This window comes from Ictalurus furcatus, chromosome 23 (assembly GCF_023375685.1).
Source record: "Ictalurus furcatus strain D&B chromosome 23, Billie_1.0, whole genome shotgun sequence".
NCBI lineage: Eukaryota > Metazoa > Chordata > Actinopteri > Siluriformes > Ictaluridae > Ictalurus > Ictalurus furcatus.
The window spans coordinates 7,015,722-7,033,568 of NC_071277.1; the positions used below are offsets into that span (position 1 = coordinate 7,015,722).

The 17,847-nt window shown below is 40.0% G+C and overlaps 1 protein-coding gene across 1 annotated transcript in view; it reads left to right on the forward strand.

Moving 5' to 3' along the window:
- The first annotated feature begins 3,158 nt into the window (after positions 1–3,158).
- Positions 3,159–17,847, forward strand: part of LOC128599396 (contactin-associated protein-like 2) — an 84,633-nt gene continuing 69,944 nt past the window's right edge. Inside the window, exons 1-3 of the mRNA XM_053610933.1 lie at positions 3,159–3,300; positions 10,726–10,919; positions 15,946–16,093. Coding sequence (XP_053466908.1) covers positions 3,159–3,300; positions 10,726–10,919; positions 15,946–16,093 — 484 coding nt within the window. The remainder of the gene's footprint in view (positions 3,301–10,725; positions 10,920–15,945; positions 16,094–17,847) is intronic.

The window sequence follows — 17,847 nt, forward strand, 5'->3', positions numbered from 1 at the left end:
CAAGCCAGAGAAGACTGTGGCAAGGAAAAAGTCCCTGAGAGATCATGAGGAAGAAACGTTTAGAGGAAAGGACTCAAAAAGTGCGAACCCGTCCTCTTCTGAGTGACATTCAATATTACGATTATGAATAATTTCTCTTTCATAACTGTATATTATATATACATTATATAAGTTAAACAATACTTAGTGTGTTGTAAGGATGTTCAGTGGAGCTCTGTGTGAATAAGAGTCCTGGGATGAGCACAGGACAGTCTTCATGATTACGGCATCAGTTCTTAGGTACAAATCTTTTTTCTACTTAGATTACTTTAGTTAGAAGTTTGTTGCTGAACAAAATAAGCACTTTTTTTTGGAGCAAATGGTAAATGGTTGGCAATTATATAGCGTTTTCTTTTTTTAACCTTAGCGGTTCTGCCAAGCGCTTTACACTGTTTCTCATTCACCCATTCACACACACTCACACACCAATGGTAGCAGAGCTGCCATGCAAGGCGCTAGCTTGCTAGCTTGCATCGAGCAACTTAGGGTTCAGTGACTTGCCCAAGGACACTTCGACATGTGGAGTCATGTGGGCCGGGAATTGATTCCGCCAACCCTACGATTAGTGGACAACCCGCTCTACCACCTGATCCACAAAATGCTGTATCTCTGGTGGCTGGGAACTGTGAACGCCTCATTCACATTCATCCCTCTATTAGAGATGCATATTCCATGCAGGGGCTCCTTTATCTTTTATCTGCATTTGTTTCATTCATAAAGGTCAAAATAAATGTGAAAAGCTGCTTCAACAAAAGGGCCACATAGCCATATACATAATCAAAGTCTTTCACTAATTCTGCACACAAATTACCTGTGATTCTTTTTTGAATGAGTAAATATCACACCATCAATAACATCTAAGCTCCTCCTGCTGGTGTGCTTGATTAGCAAAGAACTGAGTTTGACTATTAAAGCTCACTGTGGTGTAACAGGACTGCTCGTGGCTGTAACAGCTAATCGGATTGAGCTATTTGAGTGGTGCAGACTGCAGCGTAATGCTGACACAGCTCTAGCAGGGTGAAGATTGAAACCACTGTCTCCATTTTCTCTGTATCAGCCCAAATATCCAAAGCTGAAGATTGCTGCAAGCTGTGGTGGTACATCAGGCTGATGCTGGAGTCTTTTGGACATATTTAGAATGAGCTGATAATGTGATTATTTTATCAAAATGCACCTTATATATAGATAGATAGATAGATATAGATATAAAAATTTAAACCTTTAATAGTTTAATGTTGTAACATCTGGTCTGGCAGAAAAAAAAGTAGTATATAAGGATTTGTGAATCTTTACATTTTAATTCTGAATCTTGCCAGATGCAGGAGGCTTTATGGAAGAATGAATAACCAGTTGGCATGATGTGATTAGAGCTTCAGCACTAAAATCCCTTAAGATTAATTCCAGCCACAAGAAGCCATTCACCGTGTTGTCGCAGAAAAGAGGATGTGAGCGAAAATCCCACTCAGCAGAACGCTTTCATGGTCATGGTGTGTTACAGAAAAAAATAACCATAAGCAAGGGATCTCCATCAGGTCGAGCGTCAATCAGTTAGTGCTAGAGAAGCTCTGAAGCTAAAGCAGCTACCGTATAGTGATGAGGAATGTGAGAATTAATTAAGCTCTCCATTTGAATAGTCCCTAATTGATCATCTGACGTTCTAGCTCCAGAGACCTTTCCAAGAAGAAGAAGAAAAAAAAGACAGTTATTCAATAGTGTCCTCTCATTGCTGTGATCTGTCAAGTTCAGTTGATGGATAGAATTATCTGATTTAATTATAAAACACATCCATGTGTGATAAATTATGTCATTACTTTCTCCCTGCTCTCATTTCAATCAAATTTCCCAAGTGTGTTGACTGGGCATATGTTTCACTGCTGTGGCTCATGAACTTTTATGAATTGTCTTCATAACAATACAACAATAAATCTTAACTAATATTGGATGGGTCATGAAACTTGCTTGTTGAACCTCCCATTCCCAATTCATGGGCTTCTATAACAGCGTCCACTCTTTTGGGAAGGCTTTCCAATAGATTTTGGAACTTGACCATGGGGTTACGTGCCCATACAGCCACAAGAGCTTTATTGAGGTGTTGGGTGCATGGATGTTGGGCAAGAAGCGTTTGCGTTCAGTTGGTATTTCAGTTTGTCCTGGAGGTGTTCTGTGGGGTTAAGGTTAGGGTTCTGTGCAGATATGCTACTCCAACCTTGTCAAAGTATGTCATCATGTACCAGCGCCAAGGATTTTCTGGAACAGGTCTGGGGCTCTTAGTTCCATTGAAGGGAAATTGGAATGCCACAGCATACATGGACATCCTAAGACAATTTTGGGGACAACCTTTTTGGGGAAGAACCACATATAGGTGTGATTGTCAGATGTCCGCCATAAATTGTATAAACACATTTTGTCCTTCTGTCTGTTATAGTATTACAGTGTAAAGTCCTGATCTTTTTGATTTTTTTTAGGGGATGGGCTGCATGAGAAACTGCTGACATTCCCAACTCTAAGCACTGAAGTGATAAATAATAAAAGATAATTCTTGGTTAGCACAGACATCTTTGAATGACAGATTTTCAAACCGTTGTGTCAGAGAGAGTGATTTAACTTGGGACTGGTGCAAAAGTAAACCCAGAAATACCAGCAAAAGATCTCTGACTTGTCAGTCCTTCTTTCTCTCTCTCTCTCTCCATATGTTCCCCTTCTGCCCCCATCTCCTTATATCTACTGCAAGTCGATGTAGTGCAGGATGTAGAGGTGAATCTTCATTTCACGTTGGAGTTCTCATCTTGTCTGTGATCTCAGAGCTGGGTTAACACACGACAACTCCTCTGCATTGGTTTGCACCATCTGTTCACTTTTTGTGCATTTTGAAGTAACTAGTTATAGAAGACATAAGTGGTTTGGACTTTTGATTAAGTAAAAGTCTTAGAAGTGATGCAGCTTTTGTGTGAATGAACTGTTTCCCATTCACAGTCATTTGTGATGCAGGATCTTTCTGTATTGTCTAAAGATGAGGATGATGAAGTAATGAGTAACTCTGATTTGCAACCTCAACTGACTCCTAATAATAATAATAATAATAATAATAATAATAATAATAATAAATGTATGTGATTGTAATGTCTACACTGTCCTTGGTGTTTTCTTTAGAGAAATGTGATGAAGCGCTGTCCACGCCCCTTTCCCATAGTGCCTTCAGCAGCTCGTCAGTGTTCACCACAGGCTATGCCCCGGAATACGCCAAACTGAACAGGAGAGGAGGTGAGAGGCCTTAAACACACCCCCACTCAGACACACACCAAATCCTAGACATGTATTTGGTATTTTTGGACAGAGTCTCCAGTGTCATTGATTTGTAACGGAGGTAAAGCTGTAACTTTTAGGACTTCATAGGATGTCTTCAGGATGGAGTGGTTTCGTGGTCACATATAAACACATCAGGACGTGCCGTTATTGGAAAATAATCAACTTCAGGGTGGTATCAGTAACTCTGATTCGTGTCTAGCTGCATCTCGCCACCTTGTCATTATATGACTATTTTCCTATAAGACCATGCGTCATCTATCATGTTCTATTCCTGGATTATTGTTGAATTTATACAATTTCTACCAAATTTGATTCGTTGTTCATATCTAATGAAATCAAAGCAGTTCTTATTAGAGGGCTGAGATGTTTGGAGCTGACAGTATCTTTAACACAAGTGAATGTAAGGCATGCTCTTAATTAAACCTCTGTTAATGTGGGTCAGTGGACTTTGTGTAAATTTTTAATGGAACATGGCCTTTTAATGTGGCTGAAGGATCTCAGTGACACAATGCGCACCATCACACTGCAGTACCGTTTGACATGTATACTGGTGGATACAAAGCACCATCTATTAGGGATGTATTCACGTTTCCAGGCCATGAATGCTTTCTTCATGATAGCATTTTACCTCGGACCAAATGTTCATAATCAGGTAGGAGAATTAAACAGCAGTGATATTTTTAAAATAAATAATTAAAAAAAAAACGTGTTGTTTATAATTAGCAGGAACACTTCTCGACATCCATCAATTATAATTTCATACATTTTAATCGATTTTTTTTTTAAATATGTTTTTGTATCACTGCTGTCGATGTCTGTTGTTGAAAACTAGCCTCAGCTTTCACAGGAATAAACACTGGTAAGCCATTACGTTCTGATTTGATGTAACCGGAGGGTAGCTTTGTAGTTTTCCTAGCAGATGAGCAAACAGCCTGTCACAATCTCAGTCTGGCAGGAACATTCATGTCCCAGGCATTTATCAACCATATTCATTCCTGATGACATCACTGAGACGGTCTAATTAGCTACACCAAGAAGAGTAGCATCATAAAAGTCTAATGAAGGGATCCAGACATCTGTATGCCAGACATCTGCTCAAACGACTGACATTACCGAGGCTGGAAATGACACTTCTGAACCGGAGGACTGTTTATAGTGTTTATAGTGAGTCATTTTAGTCAAAAATCACTGGTGTGGAAAAAAGGTTGGGTAAAAAATCAATGGCACCCAGTACTAATGTTTATCTATTTTAATGAATGGCTTTCGCACTACTCTGTGTAAACTCTAGAGACTGTTGTGTGTGAAAGTCTTAGTAGATTAGTAGTTGCTGAAATACTCAAACTAGCTTGCCATGCCATGGTTAGTCACAGAGATCACATTCTAATATTTCATGTGAACATTAACTGACACTCTTGACCTGTATCTGCATGATTTTATGCATTGTGCTGCTGCGACATGATTGGCTGACTGGATACCTGCATAAACGAGCAGGTGGACAGGTGTTCCTAATAAAGTGGGTATATATTTTTACCAGTTCATTGCTGATATTCTTACATTCTTTTTACCGGAACTTTTTCAAGTATGTACATTTTATTATGCAAATGATACGTCTTCCAATTAAACACAAGTACGTTTGCGTTCCTCCACCATTTTTAGTATAAAATGTCAGATAAATCCAACATGTCGATATTTGACCAGTTTTCTCTGTTTATTTATGTTTTTAAATTGGAAACTGAATGAACATACACTATATGGCCAAATGTTTGTGGATAGCTTACCATACTGTATGTGGTTCTTTCCCAAGTCTTGCTACAAAATTGGAAGCACACAATTGTATAGAATGTCTTTGTATGCTGTAGCATTACAATTTCCCTTCACTGGAGCTAAGAGGCTCAAACATGTTTGGGCTAGAATAACAATGCCCCTGTGTGCAAATTGAACTCCATTAAGACATGGTTTGTTAAGGTTGGAGTGGAAGAACACGGGTGGCCTACACAGTCCCCGGACCTCAACCCCACTGAACACCCCACTGAACACTGAATGCCAATTGCACCCCATTCTTCCTTGTCCAACATCAGCGTCTGATCTCACTAATGCTGTTATGGCAGAATGGGCAAATCCCAACAGCAACGCTCCAAAATCGAGTGGAAAAATCTCCTGGCCATCACACCTTTGTGCTTGTTGAACAACCCATCCCAGATTTAATCCCTCTTTGCTGTTATAATCTAATTGTAACAGCAATGGGGGAGTAAATCTGGAATGGGGTGTTCAACAAGCACATCGGTGTGATGGCCATGTGTCCACAAACTTATGGTCATGTAGTGTATAATGAATGCAGGTGATCTAGAAACAGATTTTTGGTTCTGAATGGAGAAAAAAAAAAAAACATTTTTCATGCTTTCATGATTTCCGCTCTAGTTAATGTGGTTTATAAAGGAAATTAATGTGTGTATCATAATGGCACATTAATTGACACATATACCAGTAAACAATCTTTGCATGGATATATGACATGACATTATTGTGAAGTGGGCAGAGTTTACAGTGTCCTCAATTTTGCTAAATTATGTCAAACGTTGTGGGCTTGAGTGGACAAAAACATTGCATTTTTTTTCTGTTGATATATTTATTTTGATATATTTTATTACTAAAGTTTAACAGAAGACTGAAAATGTGAAAAAATCTGAAAATATGATGGGACCCAAATTGGCGTTCTGCTCTATGTATTAGCCCTTACTTGCTTTGCAAAATCAATCATCTTCCATTAAAGATTCTGTAGAGGAGTGTTTAGTCCACTAGAAAAGGTCCTGGATCTTATTTAAAGTTACGCCGTTCTCACTTCGCCTTCACGCTCCTCTACAGTATTCTCATTCAGCAGAGCTGGTGGCATCTGTTTAGCACTACCTCATCTGTGAAGTGGACACAGGGAGGAAAAGGTCAAATCCCTGTCAAGTGTAAACCTGTATGTCCTTCACAGCTGGAAACGGAAAGGTAGAGAGATGGTAGGACAGGGGACAGACGATCAGGAGAACCAGCAGGGAGCTAATGAGAGGGAGAGCTGGGAATCGGTTGAAGCTGGTAGAGGGGGAAAGATGGCTGTGCTCAGCATTCAGCCTAAGAACGAAGTCTCTGCTGAATTGAAATGTGGCCGTGCATGAGATTGGAGTGTTAATAAGATGCACAGACCCAGTGATCCCTGCACTTCATTTTGTTTTTCATTCTCTGTAGTGAATTAAATCCCCTCAGCCTGCCACTAAGGCAAAATGACATTTATAGGCTATGCAAACAATTTGACTTCTTTCCTTATATTCATGTTTGGTTTTAAGTACAATTTCAGGCTTTGAAACTTTTCGCAAACCTGCATTATTTTTGGAGTGTCGTGATTGCGAAAGCTTAGGGAGGTTAAGAAGTGTTCAATGTTAATGTACCGTAGGCAAAATCCATTGTACCCCCCAATCCAAATCCTAAACCTTGGCACCTTTTCATATGAATTAAATATGGTGAGGTTAGGACGTTGGCACAGAAGGTACCATTGCATGCTGTGTTTTGCATGTCCTTCAAGTTTCTGTTTGGGTTTCATTTGACCTCCCAAAAACATGGTCCCATCCAGTGTTCACTCCCACCTCACACTCAGAGTTCCTGGGATACGCAACAGATCCACTCACTTTTACTCATTATACCTCTGCATTTTTTTTCTTCTAATTATTGAATCAGAAAGGACTGGGGCTCTAAAGCATCTCAACAGTCTGCGAGCCAAGCTTCTTTTCCTTCACTGACCTGCCTTTCTCTTCCCAGATACTTTCTTTTACTCCCCTTATCTTATCAAGACATCAGTCTCTGTAGCAGGTTACAGTAGAGTCATCCCTCTGGCTGTCCTGTGATCTCTACCTTCTTTCACTCATCCTCATCTCTGCTTCTATTCTCACTATATCACTGTTAAGCCTCTCTCTTCTCTTTACGTCTAGATTTAGGTCATCCAGCCCAACTTATCATGTGTTTGCACATATGTATACACTTATCAATGATCCAAGTTTCTTTTTTTTTTCTTTTTTTTGAAGATGGCATTTTGTGCCTTAAAGATCACCCAAATCCTCTCTATCAAGAGATAGACTCTGTTTATCCTGTTGAACTAGATTGCAAAGAATGACTCGGTTATAGGATCAGATATCAAATCCCACGGAAGACTAGGTCACACCTTATCAAGCACCTTATCACTGCTGTTTGTGCGTCCACTTTGACAAAGGAACCTGACATTACATATATATATTCTTATTCATATACAGTATCTCACAAAAGTGAGTACACCCCGCACATTTTCGTAAATATTTGATTATATCTTTTAATGTGACAACACTGAAGAAATGACACTTTGCTACAATCTAAAGTAGTGAGTGTACAGCTTGTATAACAGTGTAAATTTGCTGTTCCCTCAAATTAACTCAACACACAGCCATTAATGTCTAAACCGCTGGCAACAAAATTGAGTACACCCCTAAGTGAAAATGTCCAAATTGGGCCCAAAGTGTCAATATTTTTTGTGGCCACCATTATTTTCCAGCACTGCCTTAACCCTCTTGGGCATGGAGTTCACCAGAGCTTCACAGGTTGCCACTGGAGTCCTCTTCCACTCCTCCATGATGACATCACGGAGCTGGTGGATGTTAGAGACCTTGTGCTCCTCCACCTTCCGTTTGAGGATGCCCCACAGATGCTCAATAGGGTTTAGGTCTGGAGACATGCTTGGCCAGTCCATCACCTTCACCCTCAACTTCTTTAGCAAGGCAGTGGTCGTCTTGGAGGTGTGTTTTGGGTCGTTATCATGCTGGAATACTGCATAATGATCATGCTCTGCTTCAGTATGTCACAGTACATGTTGGCATTCATGGTTCCCTCAATGAACTGTAGCTCCCCAGTGCCGGCAGCACTCATGCAGCCCCAGACCATGACACTCCCACCACCATGCTTGACTGTAGGCAAGACACACTTGTCTTTGTACTCCTCACCTGGTTGCCTCCACACACGCGTGACACCATCTGAACCAAATAAGTTTATCTTGGTCTCATCAGACCACAGGACATGGTTCCAGTAATCCATGTCCTTAGTCCTTTGTCTTCAGCAAACTGTTTGCAGGCTTTCTTGTGCATCATCTTTAGAAGAGGCTTCTTTCTGGGACGACAGCCATGCAGACCAATTTGATGTAGTGTGGGACGTATGGTCTGAGCACTGACAAGATGACCTTCCACCCCTTCAACCTCTGCAGCAATGCTGGCAGCACTCATACGTCTATTTCCCAAAGACAACCTCTGGATATGACGCTGAGCACGTGCACTCAACTTCTTTGGTCGACCATGGCGAGGCCTGTTCTGAGTGGAACCTGTCCTGTTAAACCGCTGTATGGTCTTGGCCACCGTGCTGCAGCTCAGTGTCAGGGTCTTGGCAATCTTCTTATAGTCTAGGCCATCTTTATGTAGAGCAACAATTCTTTTTTTCAGATCCTCAGAGAGTTCTTTGCCATGAGGTGCCATGTTGAACGTCCAGTGACCAGTATGAGGGAGTGTGAGAGTGATGGCACCAAATTTAACACACCTGCTCCCCATTCACACCTGAGACCTTGTAACACTAACAAGTCACATGACACCAGGGAGGGAAAATGGCTAATTGGGCCCAATTTGGACATTTTTACTTAGGGCTGTACTCACTTTTGTTGCCAGCGGTTTAGACATTAATGACTGTGTGATGAGTTATTTTGAGGGGACAGCAAATTTACACTGTTACACAAGCTGTACACTCACTACATTACATTGTAGCAAAGTGTCATTTCTTCAGTGTTGTCACATCAAATATTTACAAAAATGTGAGGGGTGTACTCACTTTTGTGAGATACTGTATATCCATCTATCCAGTTTCTGTACCACTTAACCTACACAGGATAGCCTGGAGCCTATCCCAGGGAGCTTTGGGTATAATGTGGGGTGCCAACCCATCGCAGGGCACAATTGCATACACACTCACACACCCATTTACACTCTACAGACAATTTAGAAATGCCAATCCAGCCTACAACACATGTCTTAGGATTTTGGTCTGGGAGTACCTGAAAGAAACCTCCGAAGCACGGGTAGAGCATGCAATCTCCACACACACAGGATGGAGGCAGGAATTGTACAAACCCCCCAAATTAATATAGCTCTAAATATATAAATATATCTGTGTAGCTATATCTATATGTAATAATAATAATAATAATAATAATAATAATAATAATAAACAACTTTATTTTATAAAGCGCCTTTAAAAGCAGCTTCTCAAAGAGCTGTCACAACATACACAGTAAACATAAAAAAATAAGCAATTATAAAAGTTAATAAGAAAAACAACAACAACAACAATAATAATAATAATAATAATAATAATAATAAAACAACAACAACAACAACAACAATAATAATAAAAGTAGACATCAGCAGACAAAAGCAAGTTTAAAAAAGTATGTCTTGAGTTGAGCTTTTAAAATACCAAAGGTCTGACCTTCCCTAAGTTCGATAGGAAGAGAGTTCCAAAGGGAAGGAGCATAGACAGAAAAAGCCCTGTCACCCATAGTGGGATTGTGGAACAGTTAAAAGATTACACTGTGAGGAGCGCACTCTGCGATTTTGGGGTGTACGGAATTAATAAAGCAGATAAGTAATGACAAGCCAAGCCATGTTAATGCCTTGTATGTCAGCATCATCATTTTAAAATCGACACGGAATCTGACCGGGATCTCTTTTGCCACGTTACTGTATAAGGGACACTTTTACATGAGCCGATTCTTGCACTTATCCAATCAGTCAATCATGTGGCAGAAGTGCAGTGCATAAAATCATGCAGATGTAGGTCTAAGCCTCAGTTAATGTTCAAAAATGGGATCTCAGTGACTCAGTGGCATGGCTGTTGGATCCAGCGCCATGTCTCAGCCATTGCCAACCTTAATATGACTTCCAACACTTGATTGGTATGCAAAGTAGGGATGTAGGGCGTGAACTCATCGAGAATGAACCTGAGGATGTGACAGGCACTGGAAAAAAATCAAAGAGAATTCACACAGTGTTAAAATAACTTTGTTTTTCTTGCACCTTTTGATTTTGATGGGGGAAAAAATGAAGAGGGTAAGAACAGTTACCAAATTTGTATTAGCAGTTTTAAATCAAACCTCTATACAGTCCCCAAATACACTCTACAACTACTCCCCTTATTGTGTTATTTTGCCGTGCAGTGATGCAGAAAACAGAGTGAATAACAAAAAGAAATGTGGTATGTAGATACCAGGAATATCTAGAAAAAAAGTTGAAGGTCTAGATTATTTGCTATGTGAATGGATTGCTCTTTCTGGGTGTGTAGGTGCTGGAGGCTGGTCTCCTCTCGACACTGATCATTACCCGTGGCTGCAGGTGGACCTGGGCAGCAGGAAGCAGGTGACTGCTGTCGCCACTCAGGGTCGATACAGTAGCTCAGACTGGACTACACGCTACCGACTGCTCTACAGCGACACGGGCAGGAACTGGAAACCCTACCATCAGGACGGAAACATCTGGGTAAATTCTGCACTCACTTCTCTATACTGCTGGTTTTGAGAAGTAAGTAAGTAAGCAAATCTTTATTTTCCCAAGAAAGGGAAATTTCTTTTGCAGAATCTGGTGGCCAAAATAGGATAAAGACAAAACCACAACCTTAAAACCAAAAAATTATTATATTTAATTGATCAAACATAGATTATATATAGTGATCACTGACAGGTGAAGTGAATAACATTGATAACGACTGGACGACTGGATTGAGACGACGGGCTCAGAGCGTCTCCAAAATGCCAGGTGTGTGGGTGGGGTATGCCTGGTATGCCGTGGTTAGTGCTTACCAAAAATGGTCCAAGGAAAGACAACCAGTGAACTGGGGATGGGGTCATGGACTCCCTAGGCTCTGATCTCACAGAAGAGCTACTTTAGCACAACATGCTGAAAACGTTAATGCTGGCTATGGTAGAAAGGGGTCAGAACACAGTGCATCACAGCTTGCTGTGTATGGGGCTGCATAGCTGCAGACCGGTCAGAGTGCCCATGCTGACCTCTGTCTAGTGCTGAAAGTGCCTACAACAGGCACATGAGCATCAGAACTGGACCATGGAGCAATGGAAGAAGGTGGCCTGGTCTGATGAACCACGTTTTCTTTTACATCATGTAGATGCCCGGGTGCGTGTGTGTCGCTTACCTGGGGAAGAGATGTCACTTGGATGCACTATGGGAAAAAGGCGAGCCGGCGGAGGCAGTGTGATGCTCTGGGCAATGTTCTGCTGGGAAACCTTGGGTCCTAGCATTCATGTGGATGTTACATTGACACGTACCACCTACTGTACCTAAACATTGCTGCAGACCAAGTACACCCTATTCACAGCAACAGTATTCGCTAACGGCAGTGGCCTATTTCAGCGGGATAATCCACACTGCAAAAATTGCTCAGGAATGGTTTGAGGAACCTCATATATAGTTCAAGGTGTTGACTCAGCCTTCAAATTCACCAGATCTCAATCAGATCGAGCGTCTGGAAATGTGGCATGTTGTGGACAAACAAGTCCGATCCATGGAGGCCACACCTTGCAATATACAGGAGTTAAAGGATCTGCTGCTAACGTCTTGGTGTGAGATACCACAGCACACCTTCAAAGGTCTTGTTGACTCCATGCCTCACTGGGTCAGAGCTGTTTTAGCTTCATCCAACCTACACAATATAACGCAAGTGGTTTTAATGTTATGGCTGATTGGTGTAAGTGATAACAGGAACTAACTTGTTTTGCTGACATTCCACAACATTAAATGTAACTATAATCTGATAAAAAATGTATGGTCTGTGGAAAATGTGCTGTTATTCAAAAATAATTTTGGAGTGGTAGCAGTAACTGTGCTTCACGCTTGGCTGTGAGGAGCATGGCTTGTTGAGTTTTATTCCTAAAATGAAAATACACAGAGAAGTAACAAATATGTAATGCCTTGTCATATTATGTAGCATCTGTTGCATCTGTTTTAGCTTTATCCATTTAACATCTGGGCGTTTACTTATTTTATCCTGCATCTGTTGGCTGGAATAAACGCATACTCAAACTGGAAATCGGATTCACTCAGGTGTGAAAATGGCTGATTTTAGCAAAGATATGTATGTATGTATGTATGTATGTACAAATGTATGTCTGTGTGTATTTGTGCATGAGAACACACTTTAATATAAGCCAACGCGCATGTCTTATATTACAGAAGCTTATGTGCCAGGCTATTGGTGTTATCTCCACCCACCTGATTTCTGAAACGTAGCCAACCTGTCTATCTGAAAAGACAGAACATGATAACTGGCCGAGAATTTTTTTCTCCACCCTTTCTCTTTAAACAGGTCACTGAGCAGCAGATCCCGACTTTGACAGTTCAGAGACCTGGAGAAAGCTCTACGTGCACACCGGTGCAAAAACCTGCCGTCATTGACGATGGAATTTTCTCATTATTCATCCACGGTAGATAAATTACAGCGAATAAATTGAGAGTTCATAAAAAGCTAAGCAGTTCGAGACGGTTCAAAGAAGTCATACAGTTCAATTTTGGGAGCGTTTGAAATTCAGGGTTCGTCAATTGGATTTCTGAAACTTGTGCTCGGTTGGCAGGTATTATATCAGTTCTGGACAGATTTCTCAAGTATCCCACGCTAGCTCTAAAGTGGGAAGTAGTGAGTCCTTTACATTCTAAGACTGCTCCGAAGCACTGTCTTGTCTTTCTACTTTTTAACAGCGAAATATATAAATATTAGATAAAAATCATCAGTTATCTTCATTACACTGCAGTGTTAAGTACGTCTGTGAGACAAAAGGTTGATGATGAGAGATGTTATTTATATTATTTATATATTACATACCAGTGCTGTTGAATTCTTGATTCTGATTGGTCAGAAGGTGTTGATTAATACATTATTGAGATTTGACCATTTCCATTCTTTCCTCATTGGGAAACTGTTGCTGTATAAAAGGAATAAAAGATTTCAGAATGTTTTGTTCTCGGAAAAGAATCGACATCAGGTTGGTACCAGAAACTCCGCTTCACGTATGTACACATTACACATCCACGTCATAGGTTACGTTTTATTCATTACGTACCTACAGTAATTCCACACCTCGTCTATAACCACTGTGTTTAATAGTGTGAAGCATTAAAACATTAAGATTTTCATCAAAAGTTTCCTGTCATGTTTTCATGAATAGACATTTCTACATCAAAAAAGTAGGATTTCTTTATTGAAACATCTGGATTTTCTATTCTATCTAGTCATTTTCCTGTCTTTTTGTGATGTAAAAAAATGAAACCAAGATAAATCATTTCATGTGAAATTACAACATAATTTCACAATAAGAAACAATAAGAAACATTTTAGGGGAAAAAATAGGAAAAATTTAAAATGTTACAGTAACCCGGTTGTGTAAGTGTGCACACCCTTTTATAACTGGAGATGTGGCTATGTTCAGAATGAACCAATCACATTCAATTTCATGAATTTTCAAAAGTAATTATCATACAGCTGTCGATAATGGAATGATTCTGATTTATCCCAAATAAAGATCAGCTGATTCTGTAGGATGTTCTTCACATCTGCTTTGTTTCTTCCAATTGATGAACCCATGGTCTGCAAAGAACTGATAAAACATGTATGGTATCTCACTCATTTTAAGGTATTGATCAGGAGAGGAGTATAAAAGAAGTTCCAAACCATTAGATGTACCATGGAACACAACGTGAAGGTCATCATCAACATATAGAGAAAATTGGGTACCACAGTGACATCACCAAGAACAGGACATCCCTTTAAAATTTTTAAAAGGACAAGGTAAAAACTTACCAGGGAGGCTTCCAAGAGACCTACAACAACATTAAAGGAGATGCAGGAATGTCTGACAAGTACTGATTACTCCGTGCATGTGGCAAAATGATTTATGGTCTGATTAGATTAATTCCAAAAGGTATGATAATTCCGTATACATTGTGTATGTACAGTATAGATCATAGTTCTGATTTAGTATCACTGTACACGGACTTGATTGTGTAATTAAGTCTCCACTATCAAGTTTTTGGTTCGTCTGTCCTCCTGTCTCTCCGATATCTCAAGAACGAATGGTTGAGTGTTTGTAGGATTAATATGGAATTATCATTTTAACCAGCAGAAGAAATGGTAAAATTTTTGAATGGATCCAAACCGGGTCAAGGTCACAGCAAGGTCAAATGTCTGAAATCGTTTTTCTTCAATAGCTTCCTTTCTGTTTGTCATACAAATATGTTACTTAGACCTTAATGGTCAAAGACCCGTTATGATCGCTGTCTACGATTTTTGCTACTGGTTCATCTGTCCATCCATTTATCAGCGTATCTTTGCATTCTCATAGTGCGATATCTCAACAATGAGTAGTTGAATGTTTGTAGGATTTATATGGAATTATCATTGTAACCAACTGATTAGATTTTGGAATTGATCCAATACAGGGTCAAGGTCACAGCAATGTCAAATGTCTGAAATTGTTTTCCTTCAGTAGCTTCCTTCACGTTTGAAGTGTATTTTAAAGGTAGTTCTGTCATACAAATTAGTAACAAGAAGGACTCATCTTGGTCGCAGAGACATCCCCATCAACACGGTTAGAGTCATGTTCGACTTGTTTGTCTTCTATAGATAGTTCTGATCATTCTCAGATTGAGAACCTTAACCTCCAAAGAAGCTTCTCAAGCTACTTTCATAGGTAGAGTTACATGACAGGAAAGCATCAAAGAAACTCAACTAGGATATGGATATTTCTGGGTTTGGATCTTGAGCTCTAGTGAGCCTTACTGGTTGGTGAAGTGCTAACTGTTGCATGTGCAAATTGGTCTCTAAATAATCTGATCAAATGCTGATCAGATTTCTTGGGTCTCTGATGGATATGCTAAACCGCCACATGTTTTCTCTCAGCAATCAAGTATTTTCAACTGAATAATTTATTTGAAGCTGTAAAGCTCTGGAGTAGTGCTTATAAACAAAAGTCCTTATTTTTCTCAGGTGGTCTGAATGCAGCTTGAACTTGGACTTTTTTTTGGTGCTCTCTTTGGCCTCATGAGAAAATAAGCTGTGGTCACCTTCATTATAACTAAGGAACCCAGTAAATATGTTACTTGTGATAGTAACAATCAGCTTGCTGCCTAAACCCAGGCTATATTATCTCCCTTCAGCCACTTTAAATTAAAAAGGTACTTGATTAAACCAGGCAGCAGAGTCTCAGTGTGGCTTGATTTGTAGCCAACTAATTAATACACTCCCTGACTGTTTAAGGTCCAGAGCTTGAGCTGGTATTAACTGCACCGAAATGAATTCATCCTGCCCTTTTGTATAAAACCTTTTGACTGAAAGCTGTCGGAGGCAGGAATATACTCGGGTACTGACAGATACAAGCAATGTTTTGAAGAGGGATTCAATGCAAGATGTTCTGATGTTTTTCCTCAATGTTTGGAAAAGAATAGTTCTTACAGTATGTTGTGATAAACCCAAACACTCTTTTTGGCTCTTTATTTGCAGGCATTCACAGGAAACTCGAACACGGAGAGTGTGGTGCGTTACGACCTTCAGCACGTCATCGTGGCCCGATTTCTACGCTTCATCCCACTGGACTGGAGCGAAGAAGGTCGGATAGGCCTGAGGATAGAGATCTATGGCTGCTTGTACTGTAAGTTCACACACACACACACACACTCAAAACAAACTTGCAGTGTTTACACCGTATATTTCTTATTTCCATGTATATCCACTGTGACACCCAAGGAATAGACACAGCACTTATCTTTAAGGTTTAAAGCATTAAGGTTTACTATCTGTATCAAAAATGTGATGCTATTCCATCAAGAAGCCTTGAATGTGTAAAGAATTGTACTGCTTATACACAAATGAAGCGCAGACAGACCTAAACATAAGGTAAAGCTACCTGAGGTCAAAGTTCACACAACCCTGAATACAGTGCTGTATTATTAGAGCCAGATACATTACAACATCTCTGTGTAGGGTTTGAGTATTTTTTAGTGTTTGAAGTAAGAGATAGACCACAGTTTTCGAAGGAGATAAGTAGGAGACCCTGCCAAACAAAGAAGAAACATCAGGATAAACACTTTCTCGCTTTAATCATTATGGGAAATGTGCAGTTCCTGGCAAATTAAAAGATTGAGCCTCAAAATCATGTAGCATTATGCTTCAATGAAACATTGTTACAGGAACATATGCTACTATCCCATCCCTGTCTTTCAGAGAGTATGGGCGGATGATACGGCATGCGGAAGGAGAGTATGGACTAGCATGGCAAGCAGTCCTATTATTAATAATACCATAATTACCTAATCCATACTTAACTAAACATTTATTTTATGCCAGATTGAGAAACCCATTGCAAGGGTAGGGGAATAGATTAGCCTTGCTGTGCTTGTAAGAAACAGATGGTATAATCCTGGACATATTGCATGTTTCTGTAGTGCGGACCTTGAGCTGTTGGCTTTTTAAAAGCATTGACTCTGTGACTTGGCAAGAATCCTGGCTGCAATGTCAGATGCACAAATCCTAGGCTTGAGATCAATGCCTGTGATGTTGAGACTGGTTACCTCATTAGTAGTACAGGCTAATAAAGCCTTGCCCGTGAAGTCATGCTGCATACAGATATAATATCAAATATAAATGAGCTGGTATGCTAAATATATGATACACTGGTAAGTTGTATCTCCAATAGAATGGCAGATTTGCTCTGGGAACTTGAGGAAATAGTGCCTGCAGCAGTTGATGCAGTGAGTACACTGGTCCCGTAAACAGGACTATAAACTATGGAAGTCATAGCAAAAAGTTGATGTGCTGGTAGTGCTAACACAGGAGTGTTGGTTGGCATATATGCAACGGTCAGAGTATTGAGGAAAATCGAATGTGATGCAACCAAACTGTTGGTCTAGCCACTTTTTACCACTTCAAGGTATGCCTTTGGGTGTTCTCCCTTTAAAAAGAGAAATATTAATAACTGATGCCTCATAGCAAGGCAGAGTGTGTGTGTGTGTGTGTGTGTGTGTGTGTGTGTGTGTGTGTGGATAAATCTGACAGTAAAAGGAAGATGTGAAAAAAGAGGCCTGGCATCAGCATATGAATGTCCTCAAAGTGAAAGCTGTATGGCTAGTAAGGGTGCACAATATACCGGTACTACGGTAGTATCGCGATACTAACGCTTCAAAATACCACCGATGTCACTGTGTTTTTTAAACGGTAATATCGTCAATACGGTAGTACCGTAAGTGATGTTGTATGTGCGGCAGTTAATGCTATTTTCGCTAAAAAGACACATCTCACTGCTTTTACAGAACACACAAAGGTTTGTGACACTTCATTTAACCTAAATTCTTTCCCTTAATCTTGAAAGATTTCCTGTTTGCTACCAAGCGAGCTAATGTTACGCTA